This window comes from Phalangium opilio, unplaced genomic scaffold (genome assembly GCF_054372755.1).
Source record: "Phalangium opilio isolate 3A_F unplaced genomic scaffold, DU_Popi_V2 ptg000537l_1, whole genome shotgun sequence".
NCBI classification, from domain to species: domain Eukaryota; kingdom Metazoa; phylum Arthropoda; class Arachnida; order Opiliones; family Phalangiidae; genus Phalangium; species Phalangium opilio.
This window is the reverse complement of record NW_028324243.1, coordinates 1780901-1805165: the sequence shown is the minus strand read 5'-3', so window position 1 is coordinate 1805165 and position 24265 is coordinate 1780901. Positions and strand designations below refer to the sequence as shown.

The window sequence follows — 24265 nt, the reverse complement described above, 5'->3', positions numbered from 1 at the left end:
CATACAGCCTCACTTGAACCAAAACTACTACCATAAGTTCAGAGATATGTCCCATAAGTTTGTCACTGGTTACTGAGAGCTTGTCATGAAGTGACGTAAGTGAAACGTCAGATTCACGTGAAGCGATGCCTGGTGAGGCACTGCCGAAGGCTTAGTGCAGACTAAATAGAAAGATGGAAGTTCTGCAAAATTAACCGAATGTAGTCTGCAATTCTGGCTTGTCGTTCTCGAACTAGCTCTCAGTAAGTCTCAAGCATAATGAAGTATAGGTTGTAGCATACTTATGGAACATATCTTATAAACTTACGGTACTACTTACAGTTCGGTCACAAATTTGACCCCAAATAGGGAAAGCAACAGCTTGAACAAAGTTAGATACCATCATTACACAGCCAACTTGTGAAAGATTCAGACCAAACTGGAAATTTAAGTAAACTATATTACACCTAACGTACATAATTAATTCTTAGTTTTAGAATTTTAACTACAAAAGCAAAAAGATTTGAATGTTGGAGTAAGTAATTAGAATCAAATGTGGAAGTCAAAATTCGAAAATTGAAGGATGGTTAAGTAAGGATGCCATAAAATGTAGCAGTAAGTATTTTTAAGAATTTTGTAGTAATTAGATCATCAAGATAATGAAGGGTTTGTATACTGGTAGTTATATAAGTTGTTCTCTTAAGGCAATTTCTACGCGAGTTTTGTAAGCCGCGTCATATTTCTGACGTCTTTCTAATTGCAACACGAGATCATCCACGAGTAAAGTTCAACTAGAGATGTGAAATTACCATAATTTTTAAAATCCGTAATTTACCGGTAAATTTCCTTTTGAAATTTTGAGAAAACAAAAATTACAGTTCAGTCGGTAATTTTTGGCCATTTAAATTTTCCGATGCTTACAATCCATTACTATAAACAACGTTTAACTGTGAGCACTATCTGGCTGCTTTAGAAGCATTTGCGGCTTTTGTTACCAAGACGGCAGCCGTGGCCTTTCTATTCTGCTTTCTAATTAAACATTTATTAAAAGACTAATTTCTAGTGCAACAATGTAGTTGCTACAATGCAAGTCACGAAAAATTATACTTGCCTCTCTAATTTTTGGTTCCAACATTGTAGCGAAAAACCCGAGCAAAGCTCCATATAAAAGGAAGGCGTATATGTAATAAAACGTTCCTCTAGTAAAGGTTTTGTTTATGGCGAATTCCATAGTGATGTTTTCCTTAGATTCTGAAAGTAAAAACTTTCAGTTCCAAATACATTGTGTTCCAAAAAGGATGGTTAGGCCGACGTATAATGTTCTCTATGGACGTTTTTGAGTCGAATATATTCCATGACATTTTTCCCTATGAACCACCGTTTACAAGTTATGATTAGAATGTTTTACGAATGACCCCCTAATAGTGATGCTAATTTTGTGAAGGGGTCATCCGTAAACACACCCGTCATAGCTTGTGAACGGCGGGTAAAGACGCCCGGCCAGCAGTAATATAGGTCATAATGGGGCAAAAAAGGGGGTAATATAGGGGGAAAGGCGCTAAAAAAGGGGGTAAAAGGGGTAAAAGTGGGGGCAGTAAGTGTTCCATATATATGCATAACTTTTTAGCCCATCAATAGATGGCGCTAAAAAGTAAAAGACAATCGTATCGATGTTAAGAGAACCCTAGGTATTTTTTTAAATCGCAGCTTTAAGATTTTCGTGTCCGTATTTCCTTAAAGCAAAATGCGGGTCCAGTGAATCCCTATACTAGTTTACGTTTTTCCTGAACTCCAGGCTAGAAGGCGGGATTTATAATTGCACTTATAAATCCAGCCCACAAAAGCCTCCTGCCTTTCCGAAGCGAAAACTGGAGTTTGTAGGAAAGTCAATTTTAGCAAAATGTCATAAAACTGTATTTCAGTGCCAACACCTTTTTTGGAACACCATGTGCTTCAGGTTCTATTTTGTAAAATATATTGCCAGTTAATAGTTTACCTGTTTCAGGTATAGCAATAAAAATGACTATAGCGTAGATAATACACAGCCCTCCAACAACAACAAATGGTGTATAATAGGGCCCTACCTGAAAAAAAAAGGATTATTTCATTTAACAATTTAAAAGTTGCAAAGAGTCGTTACATGAACAAATTTTCTTTGGTATTTCTTTCGACATGCGAGTAAAAATGAAGGCAATGTTTTTCGTTTAACCCTTCGCGAGAGTTGCTCACGCTGGTCTTTTCTCGAAAGTTTTTGTTTTGCGACACGACTCGAGCGAGAGCAAAGTATTTTGGTTATTCCAGAGTGAACGCCGTGTCCTATGTTTGTCCGTTTGTAGTTTTTGAACAACGAACTGGTTTGTCTAATGTTCACTCACCCCTTAAAAAACACTGCAATATTTCTAACACACATGTCTGATATTCTGAAGTGAGACACGTTCATGTAATGAAGCTCTGGTTTTAAGTGTACAGATAAAATTTTATACTTGATATAAAATAGATCCAAGTGGCGCTGCCACAAGCATAGAAAATGCAATAAGTCCTTCCAGAACTCCCTTAAAACATTGTAAAACATATGTTCATGAAAGTTTTTAAATGTTTTATTCGGCTATCTTTCAAGTGTTACCATTGCTGTTGATAAGTACTCAATGGGAACTTTAATATTGGCGATGATGAAAGTTGAAATATCCGTTGTTGCAAGTGCTATTCCATTAATTATTCTGCACAAGAATTGACTCGCCATGAACAGTGATTTGTTTTCAATTAAATATGCAAGTCTAGAAGTTAATTTGTCACATTATGAAATTAAAACAATAATACAACCTGGAGCCAGGCACTATAAACTCGTCGTCTGCTCAGCATAGATTCAGATTCGAGTTAGCATTTCATTAAAGGTACTGCAAAGAAGGCAACGACAGGTGGGTAAAATATTTTTGAAATACGTCACAATCACCACGTGACGCCAAGATCAAAAGACTACGTATAGAGTGGAACTGGACATCTAGTCTTTATTTTCGGGAAATTGCAGCGATTCCCTGATGGTAGTTTGCGAAATTAAACGAACTATAAGCGTTGCATGGTCACGTGTCTCATTTATTACTTCAAATAATTTTATCCATCCACCACTGCCTTCATTGGAGTACTTATGAATCTGGCATAAGTGCAATGCGGAAATCATGGAGGATTATACAAAAGAGAGTGCATGAGGAAAGTCGATTAAAGAAAGTTTCCATTGAAATGTTTATATCTTATGATAAGTTTTCAATGTTATCTGGATGAAGACAATGAGATCTCAGAAGAATTGTTAATTTATTGTCAGCACATCCCAAAATTAACTCAGTGTTAGGCAAAACAGTTTTACGCTTGCAGAACTCATAATACCGTGTAAAACTAGAGCGCGGAATTATCTATCCATTATCCACAAATTGTTGGATAACCGATTATTTATAAACAAAGTTGTCAGTGGCGTCGGAACCGGGGGGGGGGGGGGGCAGGGAGGGCTCAAGCCCCTGCTATAACAAAATGTGAGGGGGCGCAGCCCCCTCACATTTGGTTTTTAATTTTCTTAGTTTGTATTCATTTAGGTATTAAATTTTAGATTAAAAATAAACAAGTTGGGAAAACCAAAATATTACCTCTCCGAGGAGGACTACTTACAAACTTACTTACCCAGATATGGAAATGTTTCTTTTTTTAAGAACAAATACTGAAGTTAAAATTTATGAAATATTAAAGCAGTATACAAAGCATAGCAAATATACTGTAAATCAGACGACATTTTACATCCAATAAGGATATACTTGTACACATTAAAATCATCCGATGGGGGAAAAACGGGAAATGAAGAGCTAAACCTTTGGAGGGATATTACCTTTACGTTTTTGTAAAGGCCGAATTTTCTACTCCTCAACTGTATACCCTCTATGTTCAAAACCATATTCACAACAGGGTTGCCATGTAAACACTATCCTCTCGTTTCACCTCAACGATTTTCTTAGTTTGTCAACATGACTGTTAACGTTACATAACACCAAAGCTTATTTGTGGCTACACACACTGGAAGTAAATGCGCACCATAAATAGCATGAAAACACGAAGCTATAATCCGATTACGATCAGACCTTTCACTGGTCTGGGCTGCGTCCAGCAGAGCTCCCCAAAATGACAGCGGATTTTGGAAAACGGTTACCGGTGAGATCTGTCGTCATAGCTTTTTTCCGGTCATCGGTGTTTTAAAAATGACGCTAGCGCAATAAAGCGTGCAAGGTACCAAGGCTTAAAAAAAATTGTATGATAACATATTTAAAGAGATAGATAACAACGTCTTTTATAATTAAAATTAGAAAGTAACATGTCTCTTAAAATTCTCGCGTCATCAAATGGTTTCACGCCAATTAAATAGCTATAGTCCCATCAGAATCAGCAAGAGCTATTTGTATTAATTCCTCCATGTTTTTTCGCCAAGCTGAGAACTACGCGTTTTACGTCACGTTTTCCCAAAACCCGACTATTTTCTTTGAAGACCGCGCTGGCTCAGCGCTGAGCACCGTGACGTCAAATTCAAAAGCAAAATCCCGTCCTGTACGACACTGCTAACAGCACTGCGCTCTGCTGAACGCGGCCCAGATATCCACCATGATTATAAAATCTAAGCCTAATTATTTAACAGTGTATTTAACTTTCGGCTCACTCTGAACCGTTAATGTCTCTGCATTACAGAAACGAAAACCAAACCCAAGCGTTTACTTTTTGGTTTACTAGGCCTGTTGACAAATAAAAATACATTTGACCAATATCGTTGCGTTCGTTTTGAAATCACTATAGAAAGGATTATGCTATAAACAGATGTAGTATAGCTTAAGTAATATATAAACATCCATTTCAAATAACAATATTAAAAAACATTCTTGGAATATCAAAATGAAACAGAGCTTTAAAGCGACAAAAGTACTAAATGCATCGTAATTACGAAAAATATTTCGACATATTCACTTTATATTATGAAAAAGTGAATATTAAGGTTCTGTAGGATTTCTTAACACATCAAAACAAAGCGAACTGCTAACTCGGCGCACTAGTGTGACAACGGACAGACACACACAGACAAAAAAATAGACTGCTTTTTAACTCTTTCCGTTTTAATTTTGAGTTTAGAAACAAGATTATCTTAAATATTAAAATAAATATAATTAATATTAAATATTTTCTTCGTTAGTTGTTCGCCTTATTGAGCGTTACATCGTCTTGATAAAGAACAATTAAACATTCTTGAGAGACTTGACTAATATTGGCGTTTAAAATGAAGCATACGCCGGTTGCTTCACCTTATTCTAATAGGTAGTATATAAGGATTTCGAATCGCAGCTATGGATAAGAACAGCGCAATTGCGTGAACCTTTGGTGGAAGCCCCGCCATTGGGAGGCCGGACGTTTCTCGTAACCCTGGCCGATCGCCGCGTATGTCTTAACCTTAAGGATGATGATGGAGTAGAAGCCAGGTGTGCAGACTGGTGTCCATGTGGGATGGACAAAAACAATGACCAGAAGATGGTGGTGTAGAAGCCAGGTGTACAGACTGGTGTCCATGTGGGATGGACAAAAACAATGACCAGAAGATGGTGGTGTAGAAGCCAGGTGTACAGACTGGTGTCCATGTGGGATGGACAAAAACAATGACCAGAAGATGGTGGTGTAGAAGCCAGGTGTACAGACTGGTGTCCATGTGGGATGGACAAAAACAAAGACGAGAAGATGGTGGTGTAGAAGCCAGGTGTACAGACTGGTGTCCATGTGGGATGGACAAAAACAAAGACCAGAAGATGGTGGTGTTAGAAGCCAGTAAGTACAGACTGGTGTCTTTGTGGGATAGACAAAAGCAACGCCCAGAAGGTGGTGGTGTTAGAAGCCAGTGAATACAGATTGGTGTTCATGTGGAATGGACAATTGACTAGTCAGATGAAATAGTAGTGGCCAGTTGAATTGTGGATAGCCTCAAGTTTTGAATTTTCCGGGAACTGTGAATGCGGTCCGGAAATGGCGAACACATTTGCTTCGATTCGGAAACTGCGAACGCGGTCCCCTGGGGTGTAAGTCAATAACAACAGCCTGACACACACACACACACACACACACACACACACACACACACACACACACACACCCAGACATGCCTGTCGATTTTAGAACCTCTCCGTGACATACGTCACTCGGAGAGGTAAAAATTTCTATATTTTAAGACATACTGCATTACAAAAAACTGTAAAGCATATTTTAGCTATACTTTCTGAATTTCTTTAATAGTAGTCTCACCCCTTGAGAAATAACTTATGCATAGTCTCATTCCAGGTTAATATCCCCTTACAGTCTCATGCCTCATCCCCGGTGAATATCCCCTTAAACTCTCATGCCTCATCCCCGGTGAATATCCCAATCCTCCTCTTAAGCATTTGTTTCATGTTTCATCCCCGGTGTATATCCCCTGAAAACTGGAACTAGCCTGTAGCCTCCTAAGTCAAATTGTCAAAATCCGTTAGACCGTTATACATGTTGGTTTAGTTACACATTGACATCGTTATCGCGTAATTCGTGCCGTTAATGTTAGATGTGTGAATACACTGATTCACAGAGGTGACAGAACAATGTCTAAGAAACAGCTCCGGAGCAGGTTTGGGGCGTCATCCCATACATCCTCCTTGGTCTTCATTGGAGTCTGAGCCCCCCCCCCCCAACTTCAAAACACTTCCGACGCCCCTGAAAGTTGTGGATATAATACGATTTAACATGCAAGTTCTGTGGATAATTTTCGAGTATGGATAAAGATAAAATGACGTGGATAATCGATAGATAATGCCGAGCTCTATGTAAAACATAATAGTATTGGCAATAATGCAAAATTGAACAAAAGACTGACAAGAAACACGTGAAAATCAAATTTTCTCTCTTTTCTCTAGAAACATAACCCACTCTTCGGCACACCTTGGTACAACCACAAGTAATGATTTTTACCTCTCCGAGTGACGATGACGTCACGGAGAGGTATTACACCGGCCGTGTCTGTGTGTCTGTGTGTCTGTCTGTCTGTCTGTCAGACCCTACGTAACCGCGTTCGCAGTTTCCAAATCGGAGCAAACGTGTTCGCCATTGCCGAACTGCTTTCACAGTCACGGAAATGGCTCCTCTACTTGAGTTGTCACACCACCATCTTCTGGTCTTTGTCCATCCCACACGGACACCAGTCTGTACTTACTGGCTTATTAGAAGCCACCATCTTTTGGTCTTCGTCCATCCCACATGGACACCAGTCTGTATTCATTGGCTTCTAATCACCACTATCTTCTGGTCTTCGTCCATTCCACTTGGACACCAGTCTGTACTTACTGGCTTCTAATCACCACCATCTTTTGATCTTCGTCCATCCCACATGGACACCAGTCTGTACATACTGGCTTCTAATCACCATCATCTTCTGGTCTTTGTCCATCCCACTTGGACACCAGCCTGTACATTCTGGCTTCTAACACCACCATCCACTGGTCTTCCGTCTATTCCACAAAGACACCAATCTGTATCATTGGCTTCTACTCCATTATCATCATTTGGTTTTAGGATATACGCGGCGATCAGCTAGGGTTACGAGAAACGTCTAGCCTCCCTAAGGTAGGATCGCTACCAAAGGTTTTCGCATTTGCGGTTTTTCCTTACTATTATAATGGAAACGAATCGTATATATATACCCCAAAGTTTGAAGAAAGCGGGAAGAGGGGTACCCTTCACTTTAAACGTCAATATTAGCAAAGTTTGAGATGATAATAGGTATAACTTTATTTTAAACGATTTAACTATTATTAATGTTAATTATTGAAGATTAAAATAATTAAAAATAATTATATTTATTTAAATATTAAAGATAATCTTGTTTCTCATCTCAAAATTAATACGGAAAGAGTTAAAAAGCAGTCTATGTTTTTGTCTGTGTGTGTCCGTCCATTGTTACACTAGTGCGTCGCGTTAGCAGTTAAGAAATCATGTTAAGAAATGTGTTAAGAAATCATACAGAACCTTAATATTCCCTTTTTCCATAATATAAAGTGAATATGTGGAAGTATTTTTCGTAATTATGATGCATTTAGTACTTTTGTAGCTTTAAAGCTCTGTTTCATTTTGATATTCCAAAGATTTGTTTTAGAATTGTTATTTGAAATGACTGTTTATATATTACTTAAGCTATACTACATCTGAATATAGAATAATCATTGGTTTAGTGATTTCATGAAGAAAACTAAGACCTAGACTCCGGCGGGTATATAAAGTATCATCCGTAATAGTCTTAGTGAATCAAAGAGTAAATAATTGAGGCCTGAGGTGAAGTAAACTTTGGGCTTTGATTTTCGTGTCTGAAATGAAGAGACATCAACGGTTCAGAATGAGCCGAAAGTTAAATACACTATTAAATAATCAGGTTATGATTTCATAATAGAAGAAAAGATCATGGTGGCAATTAGAATAGTAAAAGGGCTAATGGTAAACGGGTAGTAGCTACAGACTTTTTATTCTCTTTATGGTGCGCATTGACTATTAGTGCGTCTAGCTATAATTTAGCTTTGGTGTTATTTAACGTTAACATTCATGTTGGCAAACTAAGAATATTGTTGAGGTGAGACGAGACGATAGTGTTTACACTGCAGACCAGTTGTGAATGTAGCTATCAGATTATACGGTAAACAGCTGAAGCGTAGACTTCATTCCCTGTTCTTTTCCCCATTGACTGATTTCCATGTGTCCAAGATTTATCCTTATTGGATGTAAAATGTCGTCTGCTTTACTGTATTATTCGCTATGCTTGGAATACTGCTTCAATATTTCGTAAATTTTTACTTCAAAAAAGAGAAATAATTCCATATCTAGGTAAATAAGTTTGTAGTAGTAGACCTCTTGACTCGGAGAGGTAATATTTTGGTTTTCCCAACTTGTTCAAACTAGCGCCGTGGTGTTACACCTTGCTTCAAATTTTAAACAACGTGCACTTTTATATTTTAAGGATTTGTGCTCCATGTGATAAGCCTTGATTTCTAATTCATTACTCTGGACGTCATAAAATGGCGTTTAAAATTCATAACAAGCATTAATCTTACCCAAAAAGGATAGATGCTAATCCGGACGCAACCAATCCCAGAATTAGTTGTTTTTTAAGGGAAATGAAATAGATCTGTAAGAAATGTTATCTATTAATGCTATGACAATTAATAACATATTTATCAATAAATTGCCTGTGTTCGAGTCAAACGTGGCAATTACCCAGTAACATAATGACAATAGAGCCTTTAATCATATGCTTAGTCCCAACCAGTGATCGAATTACAAGCAAACGATCATTCAAACTATTTGAATAAGCCGTAACTAGATTATGTTTACTTACCAGTTTAAATTCGATATACACAACGCATATAACACAAAGGTGAAGAACGCCTAATATCCAGCCAATCTCCACTCCATGAAGACCTTTTGCTTGCGCCTAGAAAATAGGGCTTAAATTTTCAACCTTTCGGGAAACATCACAATTCTTATAATCTTTTGCATGCGACATAGTTTTATAAGATATGTTCCATAAGTGTAGCATTTCCTATACTTCGTAATGCTAGAGATATAAAGAGAGCTAGTTTGAGAACGACAAGCGAGAATCGACTACACTCGGTTAATTTTGGAGTCCATCATCCTATTTAGTCTGTACTAAGCCTTTGACAGTGCCTCACCAGGTGTCGCTTAACGAGAATCTACGACTTTTCACCTACCTCACTTCATGGCAAGCTATCAGTAAGCAGTGACAAGCTTATGGAACATGCATACCTTATGAAGTTATGCTATTAAGGTGTGTTTTAGAGGTAAACGTTGCTAGAGCTCGGCATTATCTATCCATAATCCACGTCGTTTTATCTTATCCACAGAAGTTGTGCACTTTATGCTAAATCGTATTATAAATAATCGATTATTCACTAATTTGCGCATAATGGATAGATAATACGAAGCTCTAAACGTTGTAGTTTAGATTTTTTTAACTTACTGCTTCTGGATAGAAAGACGACGGTATGAACGCTGATAGAAAGACGAAAAACTGTGCAATGCTCAGAAACGCTACTAAAACGCTTACTGTTTTAAGATCAGGCTTAGCTTGGTTTTCATTTCCATCGGCTTTCGTCTCCGAGTCAGCCATATTCTAAATAACAGTGAAATCATTAACGAAATAAATTACAAATACAGGGTGGATTTTTTTATGACGTTTCACCTACGTCACTTCATGATCATAACTAGCTCTCAGCAACCAGTATGGTACATATCTTATAAAGTTATGTATATATAAAAATTAGCGTTTTTCTGTTTCTCAATTAGTCGTTCCTATTCCATTCATCTGATTGCGATGAGTTGAAGAGCTTATTTTCATTTAAATTATCTTTCATTTGAATTTTGAATTAAAGGAGAACCAAATCCGGCCCGGTCCTAATTTTGCAGTGGCGTTGGTAGGCCCCGCCCCCAAATTTCAAACTTAGCCCCGTCAAAATAATTCGAAAACCCTACCCAAAAACTACTATCAGCCCTCCAAAATTATACAGCAACATATAAAAAATATATTGATAGATTCGTCAAGTTTCAGCTTTGTAGAGATGAATTCCATTATCAAACAGTACAATTTTGTACAAAAAACTAGAGATGGGCCGATACCAGTTTAAACCGATACCGATATAATCCGATACTTGGGAAACCGATACCTACCGATACCGATATTTTACCCGATCCAACAATTAAACCGATATTAAACCGTTACCGATATTTTACCCGATCCTTCGATTAAACCCATACTAAACCGATACCGATAAATTAACCGATATCAATATTCAATAAATAAGAAAAAGTGTAAGTGCTTGTACTGGTGCTTGTGCTTGTATAAGTGCTTATACTGGTGCTTGTGCCTGTATAAGTGCTCGTGCTTGTACTGGTGCTTGTGCTTGTACTGGTGCTTGTGCTTGTACTGGTGCTTGTATAAGTGCTTGCACTGGTGCTTGTGCTTGTATAAGTGCTAGTACTGGTGCTTGTGCTTGTATAAGTGCTTGAACTGGTGCTTGTGCTTGTATTAGTGCCTATACTGGTGCTTGTGCTTGTATAAGTGCTCATACTGGTGCTTGTGCTTGTATAAGTGCTCATACTGGTGCTTGTGCTTGTGATTCGTTAAAAATTAAGTGTTATGGCGCCATCTACTCTCAACATAAATATTTTTCTTTAAAAAATATCGGGTAGAAATATCGGTTCATTTTTAACCGATACCGATATATCGGTTAAAGCCAAATATCGGTACCGATACCGATATGGGATCGGTATCGGCCCATCTCTACAAAAAACTAATAAATGAACGAAAAACAAATAGAGAAGACCATTCAACAGACGGAGAGATGTAAAATGTTTCACGTTCTTTCGAAGGGAGTTCCAGTAGTGAGCTGGGACTAAAAGCAAACCAGAACTAAAACTAAGACGAGTGATATTCCTTCATCCACAATTGTCTCATAGTCATAAATTCGGTTACCTACTCTTACGAACAATTTCATGTGGACACGCATTTTCGGAAACCTCTATACATATTGCCATGAACCAATTATGCAATATTTCGTTATGAATTTCTAATAATAACATTCAAATAGTTTGCCCAGCTTAGCCCCCCCCCCCAAATTTTAAACCCTAGCGACGCTAGTTGAATTTTTGAACAATAAGCAAAAGCCCGGCCCCTTTCTTTCGAAAATTTGAATAGCCGCGACCCAACCTGGCTTAAGCCCGGCAGATGCAGGGCTCTGAGCTAAGCCAGTGTTTTATATAAGTTTCAGGAAAGCACGGAATCTCATTTTATACTTACATAATGCAATATAATATTCGTTTATCAAAAAATATTTAATAATTAAAATTTGTAAACTTACCCTTCTATCAAAAATATATCTGGAAGAAATCTTAATTTCAACTTCAACTGGTCATATACAGAATTGGAGTTATTTATTTTTTTTTTTTGCGTGTGACTGAACCTGCAATTTTGTGTTTCCAGGTTTTTGTGATAGCAGTATTTATCTCCTCAGAGTGAAAATGTAGTTCAGGCTTTGAAGGTTTATTAACGTCAGGGTTACCTGAAGTAGTAGTTGAGGAACACGTTTTCTAAAGCATAGGAAGTTTGTCTTAAGAAAAACAAGAATATTGAAGAACTTGCTTAGCTTCTCGCCGTTGCCCTAGTGTTTTAAAGGGAGGGTCAAGAGGAAAATCAAGTGATTTTTTATCGATTCTTCTACTAATTACGAAACCATTCTGCATAGTGAAACATCCTGGAAATATCTCCGAATGATAACTTGGTTCAGATTTTATGGATAATTTCAAATAAAGACCTCCGAAAAAACGCGTAACAAAATTTCCGTTAATTTGTAATAAGAGATCATTTATTATTATTATTATTTTTTTTTTATCTTTTTCCTTTTATATTTAGAAAATACCGTTCTTTTTAGGTTGTGTTAATGTTAACTATACTTTTCCTTTACCTAAGTTATGATTTTTTAGATTTTAGATTTATTATTTGCCAAAGCAGAAGAATTGCTTACGGTTAAATTTAACTTATTTCGAAACCATAGCTTCAATGATCCCCGGCTATATCTAGTTCGTGCTGGTTCCATCATATTTCGTTTTGCGCTGCTACAGCTTCGTTATTGGGTTAATTGCTAATAAGTTATGTCAACACACGTAGGTAGAGTTATGCAAATTCACAATTTTAGTTTGAGGATTCGTAATTTTCTCAATTTTTTTACAAAAACGTTTTAATTTGCATTGATAGCTAAAGAAGTGATCATTTTCGCTCAAAGGTAAATTCCTATTCAGTACAAGTATCACAATAAACAAGTTGGTAAACCAAATAAACCTCTTCGAGGCGAGATGAGAGGCTATCTTCCCAATGAAGAGGTTTTTCTTATTAATTATTTTAATCGTCCGTAATTTACCTTAATTCTAGTTAAGTCGTTTTAAGAAACTTTATTCCTAAAATAATTTTAAACAGCTATTATTGACGTTTGAATTCAAGCGTAGGCCTCTTTAACAATTTTTGGAAATTTAGGGTATAGAAGGCGATTGTTTCCCGATAAGTGGTAAGAAATAGCGCAATTGCGTGAACCCTCGGTAGAAGCAGGGAGTAAGTCTCTCCTCCCTGGTAGAAGACCTGCCTTTGGGAGGGTAGGCGTTTCTCGTAACCTTAGCCAATCGCAACGTACATCTTAATCCCGTGAACTGCGAACGCGGGCCCGATATTGCGAATACGTTTGCTCCGATTTGACAACCGCGCACGTCCAGTGTAATACTTCTCCGTGAAGTCATCGTAAAAAGTATAATGTTCATTGCAGAGACGACAATGTATCAACCCCTTGTATGTCTTTATACCTTGGATTTGGACAGGGCCGAAAGCACGAAAAATATCTTATAGAACATGTGTCCAGTGATCCCTCTTTGACTGAAAAATTTGTAGGACATTGTCCACTGGAGTGCGCAAATATAGTGTTCCACCTTCATAGTCTAGCTACCAAAACTTCGAAAAAAGTTATTAGTCAAAATGTCCATTGACCCCATAAGTTTACAAAAAAAATGTGTGACATTTTAAAATTTTAGTGGGCAATGTCCGGTGTCCTGTGCTTATTTCCGGCTCTGGGTTTGGATATCCTGTTTTCACATCGAGGAGGGTTAAAAGCGGATTTATGTAAGAAGAATGTTGAACGTAGCAAATTACCTACCCATCCTCGACTACTTTGTATGTTTTGATGGGAGTAACTTATAATTTCAAAACTCGCGCTCGCCATCTATCGGCCTTATTCTTTCATGTATTTTGGGCTTTAAATGTAGATACTGCATAAGTAAAGTAAATAATTATAATAACTTTTAAATGTACTAAAATAATAATTTTAGTACAAAGAAAGAAAATCCAGATAATAAAAGTAAATATTTAAAGAAACATCAATTGTATATATATTCTTAACTTTAAACTTCCACTAAATCGGGAGTTATATCACATGATTGCCCACTTTGCTTTTTTACCACTGGCAAAATTTGGGGAAAAAAATTATCTAACCACAAAAATAGAGATTAGAATGATATTTCCGACCACTAGAAGTCGCTATATACATAATTTGTGGGTGGAGTCAAAATATAAGCAGACGAAGTTTCTCAATAAAGTATGCGAGGATGGTACCAGAGGCTAAAGCTATGATCCGACGTTCTTAGTACATAAATCCGTTTTTGTATATATAAAAGTTACTTTGTTGTTCATTCAACTTTATTTTAAACTTTCATAAAGTTTGTGTAGCTAGTTTGAATTAGAATAAATTACAGTGAAGTTAATCCTTCAAAATGTGTTTGGGGTAGTGATCGAACACTTACTCGGGCTAGACCACATTAAAAAATACAGAAACTCCAGTTTTTCCTCGTCAAAAAAAGTTCGGGAGTTTAAACTCGTCACAGTTATAAAGTGTCGGTGACTTCGAATATTTGACAATGAACACTATCAATTTTCTGAACAAATATACATCAGATTCCGATCGATACCATGTACTTTGTTTTTCATCGAGGGCATTTAGCAGTTTTTCTAGACGTGAATGATGAGGTGCAATCCATATGTATTTTATGAGAGTTGTAGTATGCTATCAACGTTTGTGTGAAATTGTATATTAATTGCTTAAGACGTCCTTAGCGCCGCTTCCAACGGGAAAATGTGTGATCTTATCAACTGACAACTTTCCCTATTTTCTAGGAAGAACCAGCTTGACTGGAGGCGAAAAGCCTGTACCTATTACAGAGAGGTCTTGCACCCATGGTTGACAATTAAAACACCCAGCATACTTCGCGGTAAGGTGGGCCTACTCCTCTGGTGGCATCTAGTAGTGAAAAAAAAAAACACCATTTTTTTTAATTTTCATACATACGATGTGGCTAAAAACCGAGGCACGCCATAGATGGCGCCGCAATTTTAGGTCCAAGTATACTAAAACATAGTGAGTAACTTATGCTGCCGAACATATATCACCCTCTTTTCACCTCCAGTTAAGCTATTACCTCCAAGGTATATCTATGAAACTGGCTGTCACCGACACTTGAAAATCATTGAATATTAGGAGGTTTATATAATTTATTGATTTCTGCTTTTAAAGTCTGTTGGTTTATGACTCTTGTTCGTTAACTTTTTCGTTGAATAACAACTTTTCGTTGCTAACAGGCGTGGCATATTCATAGTAGCCTTATTGCTGAGATTCCTTCTTTAGCGAATCGTCAAAACTGGTGCATAGGACTGACACATCTTGACGTGACAGACGGAAATTTACCGATGGATGAACCACTGCGACTCATTGGAATGAATGTCAGTTTTTAAACACTAAAATATTTTGATGCAATTCACTGAGTTCGTTTAAAGCACCAAGCACAACACTCTTGTTAAATTTACACTTATAGCGTTTTCCTTTGGGTCCTCGCGGAGCGCTAACAAGGAGCAATAAAAATGGTAGTAGTAGTTTCCAGCTTCGTTAAAGACTGTTTTTGAAGAATAGGATCTCCCAGTTTTATTCCTCCATGGGAGCGCTCCGCGAGGACACAAAGGAAAACGCCATTATTAATTTGAGAATTAAAGGGATAGACAACTATTTTAATAGATTTTCGTTGATTTTATCAAAATTATGAAAGTTTTAAAGTTGATCTGCTAAGCAGGGCTCGAATTAAAAAACCTAGCCCAAAAAAACCCCACGAGTTTTACTGGGTTTTACCCACCATAAAAAACCTACTTGATAAAACCCATCACTTAGATTTTTAGTTTTGATTGATTTGAATGATAGAATAATTTCATTATAAAAAGAGTTTGGTTTCAACTTCAAAAGTATTAATTAATAATATTTCTTTTTTTATGAAATATTTTAAGTTTTTTTTTACTAAGCAGTGACCTTTGAATGACAATTTCTACAAGCACGAAACTGCTAAATATCTCACCGGAAAAAACCCAAAATAACCAATAAAACTCAGAAAAACACAATAAAACCCGGTTGTTGTTGTTTTTTTTTTTTTTTTTTAATAAAACCGGCGTTTCAGCAGAAATTTTACACTTTTACTTGCTGAAAGTGGTTTATATTCTAATGTTTTAATAGTTAAATAAAACTCGCTCGTTTTTCAAAAATTAGGTTTTTTATTGTTAAAGGAAATTGGAGGTTACACACTCTAACGTAAAAAATGGAAATAATTTATCATTTCTTGGAACATTTAGGAAATTGTTTATTTTTGCTTGGCATTATGATAATTAAAATTTCAAAACTGAAATATTAATTGGTATTTCTTTTAGTTTTATAACACTAGTTCCAATACATATTTTATCAAGTTTTAAAAAAACAGATGGAGACTAGTAAAATGTTCCATGTTCTTTCGAACGGAGTCCCAATAGTGTGGACTAAAAGCTAACCAAAACTAAAAATAGACCTAAGACGAGTGAAAATCCTTCTTAATATGTTCCGTAGTCTTTATCAATAAAAGGTTGTGTATCTCTAAAATACGAATAATTTTACGTTGACAAAAATTTACGGAGAGTTTTAAAGGTCTACACATTTTCCAAGGAATCCATTATGCAATTTTTTATATTAAATTCTTATAATAGCTTTCAAATAGTTTGCCCAGATTTAGCACCTCCCAAATTTCAAACCCTAGCGACGCTACTGAGTGCAGCTTAACTAAGTAGTCTTATCATTTTAACATATATAAAAAACGAAAGTATATAATAAGAATTTCAACGACCAAATATGTCACCCTTCGTTATTACTATTATTAAAAAATATGGCTAACTGTTTTCAAATGCGTATATTTTATTCTAATCTCTTCGAGTTAAATACATTAAATTATGAGGGAATATATACTGGATTCAACTTTAAATACGGATATTAAAGATAGTACTTTAATCGCAATTTTTTAAGAATCATGAAGTTTTCAAGATTATTTCCCCATCTTAAAAGATATCGGAACAAACATGAACTTACTCCGTGGCGGAATATATCACCTAGATCTGTTGATGGTATTTTATAAGTTTTTATCCTTAATTATTGCAAACAAAACGGCTCATAGTTTTCAAATGCGTATTTTATTTAATTTTAATGTCTTCGAGTTAAATCAGGGATAGATTTAATTTGTTAAGACGGAATGGACAACGTTTGGCCTTTACTTCAGTCCTACTCATAGCCGAGTATGGAGCCCCTTCCTTCAACAAGTAACCAAAAAATTAAATTATCTTATTGGCTCACTAAAACTAGGTATTGGTGACGTTGCTGACAAGGACGGCCAAAAATACGTAATTCCTGTTTACCTCTGTCGCTATGACTACGACCCTTCTTGCGTTGTACAGATAAGCGTCTTCACAGGGGTTCAAAATGGAGCCGTCTAAAAGCGAGGGTCCGGAAATTATTCGGGAATTGTTTTTAATAGCAATTAAGAAGGTATTTAGTGAATTTGGTGCCGATGTTTTGGATTTGGAGTACATCTGTAAGGGTGAAAAGTGTTCGCTAATTCTTTCTAAATCCAATCATGTCTACTATCCTCATCATTTTGTAAGCGGATTTGATGAAGTTAACCAAGGCTTAGTGAATAACCAGGAGTTTTGAGAGCTTAGTGTTTTGTTAAAACCTGTTCGTGTTGTAATATCTATGAAGACTTTTACAGCATCACTATAACTTCAACGAAGAGAAGTAAATCGTATTTCAAATCCGAGCCCATTCCAACTTGGCAGACAAAGGGGTCACGGGTAAGGGGGTCGTGGACTTGGACGCGCACCCGAATAACCCTGTTACCCATTCCGTCTTAAAAAAAATCTATCCCTGGTTAAATACATTACATTATAAAGACCTCATCCTTAATCACCGCAAAAGTGGGCAAACACTTTTTCTTTAGGGCAAGTCTGAAAGAACGATTACATTTCAGGAATATTTCTCCATATCGGAGCAATATTTAATTACCTTATAGAAGTGCTTGACCACAGCGCGTCTCTGTGTGCTTTATTATTGACTTTTACTGCAATATGGCGCGCTGCTTCGGCAATAGTAATGAATCGTAAGCCTGCCTATTCACGAGAAAATTTCACGAAGAATAAATTCGCGCTATTCATTATTAGTCAACTTGAAAATGTGTATTATTTGTTGAGTGCTCCAGTAATCTAGGAGGATATAGGGGGTGAGGGAGTCTTCGACTGCCCATTCTTATAGCTCAGGCTTCGGCCTCTCCGCACGCGCACCTAGTTACATTGGTTACGCGCATCACGTGACCACGCAAATCCAATTCAAAAAATTGCGGGTTTTTACCTCTCCGAGTGACGTAAGTCACGGAGAGGTTCTGTAATGATCGTGTGTGTCCGTCTGTGTGTTTGTGTGTGTGTCTGTTGTTACACCCACGTGACCGCGTTCGCAGTTTCCAAATCGGAGCAAACGTGTTCGCCATTTCCGAACTGCTTTCACAGTCACGGAAATGGCTCCTCTACTTGAGTTTTCACACCGTCATCTTCTGGTCTTTGTCCATCCACTTGGACACCAGTCTGTACATACTGGCTTCTAAACACCACCATCTACTGGTCTTCCGTCTATTCCACATAGACACCAATCTGTCTCATTGGCTTCTAACTCCATCGTCATCGTTTGGTTTAAGACATTCACGGCGATCACCTAGGGTTACGAGAAACGTCTAGCCTCCCTAAGGTGGGTTGTCCACCAAAGGTTTTCGCAATTGCGGTTGTTCTTGCTTTTAACTGTAGTTCGACACCCTTATATACTACCTATTTGAGTAAGGGGAAGCAACCGGCGTATGCTTCATTTCAAACGCAATATTAGTCAAGCCTCTCAAGAATGTTTAATTGTTCTTTATCAAAACGATGTAACTCTCAATAAGGCGAACAACTAACGAAGAAAATATTTAATATTAATTATATTTATTTTAATATTTAAGATAATCTTGTTTCTCAACTCAAAATTAATACGGAAAGAGTTAAAAGCAGTCTATGTTTTTGTCTATGTGTGTCCGTCCATTGTTACACTAGTGCGTCGCGTTAGCAGTTAGCCTTGTGTTGATGTGTTAAGAAATCATACAGAACCTTAATATTCCATTTTTCCATAATATAAAGTGAATATGTGGAAGTATTTTTCGTAATTACGATGCATTTAGTAGTTTTGTAACTTGAAAGCACTGTTTCATTTTGATATTCCAAGGACATTTTTTAATATTATTATTTGAAATGGCTGTTTATATAATATTTAAGCTATACTACATCTGTATATAGAATAATCCTTGCTTTAGTTACTTCAACTTTCAAGAAGAACGCTAAGGCTTACACACTGTCGGTTATAAAGTATTATCCGTAATAGGCCTAGTGAACTAAAGAGTAAGTAATTGAGGCCCAGGGTGTAGTAAACTATGGGTGGTGATTTTTGTGTCTGTATTGAAGAGACATTAACGGTTCAGAGTGAGCCGAAAGTTAAATACACGCTTAAATAATGAGGTGTAGATATAATAATCGAAGAAAAGATCATGGTGGCAATTAGACCAGTGAAAGGGCTGATGGTAAACGGGTATTAGCTACGGAGTTTTCATTCTTTTTATGGTGCGCAAGACTTTCAGTGCGTTTAGCCACAAATCAGCTTTGGTGTTATTTAACCTTAACACGCATAACACGGGTAAACAGCTGAAGCGTAGACAATTGGGCCTTTGCAAACACATAAAGGTTATATCTCTCCAAAATTTATACACTTCATTTCCTGTTCTTTTCCCCATTGACTGATTTCCATGTGTCCAAGATTTATCCTTATTTGATGTAAAATGTCGTTTGCTTTACTATATATATTCGCAATGCTTGGAATACTGCTTCAATAATTTGTAAATTTTTACTTCAAAAAAGAGAAATAATTCCATATCTAGGTAAATAAGTTTGCAGTAGTAGACCTCTTGACTCGGAGAGGTAATATTTTGGTTTTCCCAACTTGTTGATGACCTCTTGACTCGGAGAGGTAATATTTTGGTTTTCCCAACTTGTTGATGCTAGCTTAGGCCTTTGAACCAACGCCTCCAATTATACGTGTTCACTGCACATGTAGAGATATTTTTTAATTTTATCGGGCGTTAATTCGACCCTCCCACAGGCTTTAATCCATCTTAAACACTTATCTACTAGAGTTTTTGGTGAAGGGATAGAGTTAAAAGCCAATACCTTTGCTTCAGTTTTATCTAGGAACCATAATTTACTATTAATAAAAAATAAAATAATGATATATGTTCCGTTAAAGCACTAAAAAATTGCAGCGCGACGCATTAAGCCTTTACCGAAAATTAAAACAGTCGACGCCCGATGACTATGTGCGCGGAACAAGGTGCCCGGCTAAGAATCTCCCAGAAGGAAAGAAAAAGGAGGGAAATCACGGCCGATAATCTGTAAGCGCGTTACAATGGGAAAATAATAATATTCAACTTACCTGATCCGTGATTACACCGGTACTTTTGCAAGTTCCTCCGTAGCGGAGTACCGGTTGTCGCATTTTTTGGGCAATTAATTTTCTCATTTCTGCCCCATGACTATTGAAAAAAGTTGAATATTTGTAAATTATCATATATCGTTTAATGATACGTAACTAAAATCCAAATCACGGATCTTATAAACACTGTAGAGATTGGGATTCATATCAATGTCATTTGAAATATCAAAGCACTTTTTAATTACGAAGTTAATGGCTGCCGCTCCCTTAGATAAGATTACATAATGGATTTAATGTATTGGATGTTTTTTTATTTGAAAGTAACCTCTTGCCTTGTGGAAGGTGAGAGATGGGAATCCATAATACTTAGTATTTATACATATCTATGATTTTGATTATTAATTGCAAATAGGAGAACAAAGGCTGGGACTAGTCCTGAGACCAGTTTATTATTTGGGACACTAGGGAGGTCACTGGTCCCAAGGACTAGCATAAAAAATATCCTTATTTCCCAGACTGGTCGAGATCATGACCTTTTTAGCTGTCGTTTGCATCAGTTTCGGCTCGGAAATGGCCGGGAAGTGCGAGAACTTCCGTTAAGGACGTTTATGCCATTTTAGAAGCAGAAATTTCCTCAACTGTAAATCAAGTCGGCGATTTAGAAGTAAGTGTAGCTCGCAATTCAGTATTGAAAACGATTGCTATTATAATATCGAGAAAAGAAGACGTTTACTTTCTCTTAAACCTAAGCCTTTGCGTATAGGGAAACTGATGTTCTGGTTTTGTATAACTCTGGTGAAGAGTGCAAGGAATTAAATTGTTACTCCACCCTGTGAGAATAGTATAGGCCTAATATCGAGTTCTAATCTGAAAGCGAGTCTCCAAGTATTTCCGCCTATTTTGGAACCAGAGAGAATTTATAATAGGGAGTGAAAGCTCTTGCCCTTGACAGTGCTAAATACAATGTAGCTCAAACAAGTAGGCTGCGACGCTAAAACTGGCCAGGTAAATTTCCGGTCACATGATTCTCCTTTAATTTTAAAGTTTGCCCTCAATCACTGTTGGTTGTACAATTACCCAAAAAGGGTTCGCGATTTCGAGTGCGACTGGCGCCATTTGGAGTTATTTTAAGTCAGATGTTTCCCTTTCCCTAAAAAGGTAGTGTCCATCTCCCCTAGACCCTCCCGCAACATTCTAGACCCACCCTAGAGGGATGGGCCACAAAAATTACACCGGAAATAGACCTGGCCAGTTTTGTTGATCACGTGATTTTTGAGCTACATAATATTCCTCAGTATCCACTCCCTATTATAAATTCTCTCTGTTGGAACTTAATACTAGATCTACTCGTTCAGGTGACGCATCTTGTTTACATTCGGGTTCAGCGGGAGTCGCGGCGCAGGTCGCAAAATACGTCAATGTCACGTGGTTTTTAAGATGAAATAAATTATGCATGACGTCAACGGTGACGGTTTCTATACCTCCTCCACTTTCAGGCAAACACACAGACCCATAAAATACCAAGTAGTAAATCTATACATAGATTTACTACTTATGGATGGTAATGTTTTTTTCGTCGATATAAAGCTTGATAAAATATGTATTGGAAATAGTGCTATAAAACTAAAATAAATACCAATTAATATTTCAGTTTTGAAATTTTAATTATCATAATGCCAAGCAAAAATAAACAATTTCGTAAATCTTCCAAGAAATGATAAATTATTTCCATGTTTTACGTTAGAGTGTGTATATTACACTAACCTCCAATGTATTTCCTTTGACAATCCTGAAATAATGATACAAGTTTTAATTAAAAGGCCTTTTTTTTTACTTTTCGCAAAGTCTCGCGTTTACTTACATAATGAACGGCATTCAGGAGGGCGTTGCGTTTATTCCTTGGTATTACGTCAATTACTTTAAGGATACTAGGTATTTACTTTAAGGATGCAACAAAATATTGGGCTATTTTCAAGCTTAGGAGGCTGCGCGAAAAGATTCGCGGTTATTAAAATTTAGTTAGCGAGAAGTTAATTTTTGACTTGCTTCTGTTTTTATGATACGAAGGGCTTCAGGACACTGTCCAGCGAAATCTCTTTCGAGCTTGTAATCGTTCAAGCATAAGGTGTCGGCTTCGGGATTAGATTCCTGCTCGTTAAGTGGACAAATTACTTAATTAATATATCTGCTAAAATGTATAGTTCATACTTACCAAGATCTTATTTTTCAAATTCTCCAAGCATAGATCTAATTCTAAGGGGATATACAAGATGTTTCTGATAAGTCTGGCATAAATTAAGGCGGACGTTCTACTTTTGCGATTTTGAGGGCTTGGAATGGCTAAGGTCAAATCCTAATCGGCGTGAAATGATCTTGGAAACAACTGGCGTGGCTTAATTTACACTAGTGAAGTCATAGCGTGACGTAAAAATCGTATTTACCACTTAAATTATTTTCATTCATTCATTGGCTGCCAAAAAACCTTGTTTGCTATAATTCTCCACTCTCTACCCTTGGTCCTCTCCCTAGGCTGAGAGAATCGGCTGCGAATCAGCGCATTTAACTTTAAAAAATCTAAAAGGTCACTTGTGCCAACGAGTCATGACATTTTTCGCCTTCGGTAGACAGCTAAACAGACATAGGGAGAGGAGCTACACTTTTCAAAATAAAAAAGGATTCGCCATATGTTTCCACCATCAAGGGTACAACGAGAGCCCCCTTAGCCATTCCAGCCCCTCCATACATTCCTGTTTTAACTAATAAAGTAACTTATTTATTTAACAATAAAGTTCGTGATTATTTGACTACCAGCTAACACGTAACCTTTTAAATATAACAATAAGAAATACCCTGTATACGTTTACTCTTATTTTGAAAAATTAGAAGGATTGGAAGAAAGAGTTATTATTTTTGGCTGAAACTTACTGTGGTTATCGCAAAGCCTGTTAAATTGCTCGTATTGTTTCCATCTCAATATATCTATGTCGACACGTTTGTAACTAGTACCGTCCGTTTTATTACACGGATACACTTTTGGAGAATACTGACCGACAGCTAGCATTATCATCGCGAAGAACAGAGGGAAAGTTAGGAAGATCATGGTGATCGCCTTTCAAAGTTGACTAAAGGTTCTTGATGGAAACTTTTGCTTTCAAAGGATTTTAAGTTCTCAACGACTGCGTTGTCAACGAGGGTTAATTTTGATAATGGCACCATTGTTTTTGCTTTGCGCCATCTATCGGATGGTGCAAAGGTTTAGTCCGACTATTTTTTACGGCTGGGCGCGCCTTTTTCCCCCATTTCCCCCCTCTTTTTCCCGTGCGGAATTCAGAAATTTTTAAAAAGTACTCAGTATCACACTTAGGTGGCTCTGCAACGTGAACGAATTTTATTTATTTATGAAATTATTTTCCTCCTCGACCGGGTTTCGATCCCGCACCATCCACAGAGCTCTCACTCCACGGATTGACGCCTTTACGCTCTCGGCCGTCTAGTCATATTAACAAGCTCGAGTTATGTTGCTTAAACCTAGCATCTATTGCACGCGGCGGCCGGCGCGTTCCTCTCACGTCTTGCTTAGTTGGGGCAGGGAGGAGGGAACTTTGTTCGAGGCGGCGTCGCGGCACGGAGCTTAATAGAAGCTCCGTGGTCGCGGCGAGTCTCGCGTTTCCATGGTAGCGCGCCTATACAATGCCGAGAATTGAAATCTCTTGGCGGGAAATTCGCGAATGTAGATAGGCAGTTTAAAACGGGTAGCGCTACAATTA

The 24265-nt window shown here is 37.2% G+C and overlaps 2 protein-coding genes across 2 annotated transcripts; both read right to left on the bottom strand.

The window, feature by feature from the left end:
• Window positions 1-661: 661 nt before the first annotated feature.
• On the bottom strand, window positions 662-20585 carry LOC149588751 (MFS-type transporter SLC18B1-like). Its single transcript, XM_089862100.1, has 9 exons — window positions 20499-20585; window positions 10121-10186; window positions 9392-9487; window positions 9108-9181; window positions 2603-2753; window positions 2463-2531; window positions 1925-2063; window positions 1087-1230; window positions 662-732 (listed from the first exon to the last, which is right to left on the bottom strand). Exons 1-9 carry the CDS (start codon window positions 20583-20585, stop codon window positions 662-664), a joined length of 897 nt encoding a protein of 298 aa, XP_089718226.1.
• A 1932-nt stretch (window positions 20586-22517) lies between these two features.
• LOC149588750 (uncharacterized) lies at window positions 22518-23714 on the bottom strand. The gene is made up of 3 exons (XM_089862066.1): window positions 23424-23714; window positions 22711-22751; window positions 22518-22646 (listed from the first exon to the last, which is right to left on the bottom strand). The coding sequence occupies exons 1-3, from the start codon at window positions 23596-23598 to the stop codon at window positions 22518-22520; spliced, it is 345 nt and encodes a 114-aa protein (XP_089718192.1). The 5' UTR covers window positions 23599-23714.
• Window positions 23715-24265: the final 551 nt, after the last annotated feature.

Excerpts from the sequence above, each read along its gene's own strand:
- LOC149588751 (XM_089862100.1), bottom strand. The coding sequence starts at position 20,585 with ATGAGAAAATTAATTGCCCAAAAAATGCGACAACCGGTACTCCGCTAC. Across the intron at positions 2,754-9,107 it reads TTAGCATCTATCCTTTTTGG|ACTTGCATATTTAATTGAAA; the intron begins GTAAGATTAATG and ends ATTAACTTCTAG. Across the intron at positions 1,231-1,924 it reads AATAGAACCTGAAGCACATG|AATCTAAGGAAAACATCACT; the intron begins GTGTTCCAAAAA and ends TTTTACTTTCAG.
- LOC149588750 (XM_089862066.1), bottom strand. The coding sequence starts at position 23,598 with ATGATCTTCCTAACTTTCCCTCTGTTCTTCGCGATGATAATGCTAGCT. Across the intron at positions 22,752-23,423 it reads CAGGCTTTGCGATAACCACA|AATTAGATCTATGCTTGGAG; the intron begins GTAAGTTTCAGC and ends ATATCCCCTTAG. Across the intron at positions 22,647-22,710 it reads ATTTGAAAAATAAGATCTTG|GAATCTAATCCCGAAGCCGA; the intron begins GTAAGTATGAAC and ends CTTAACGAGCAG.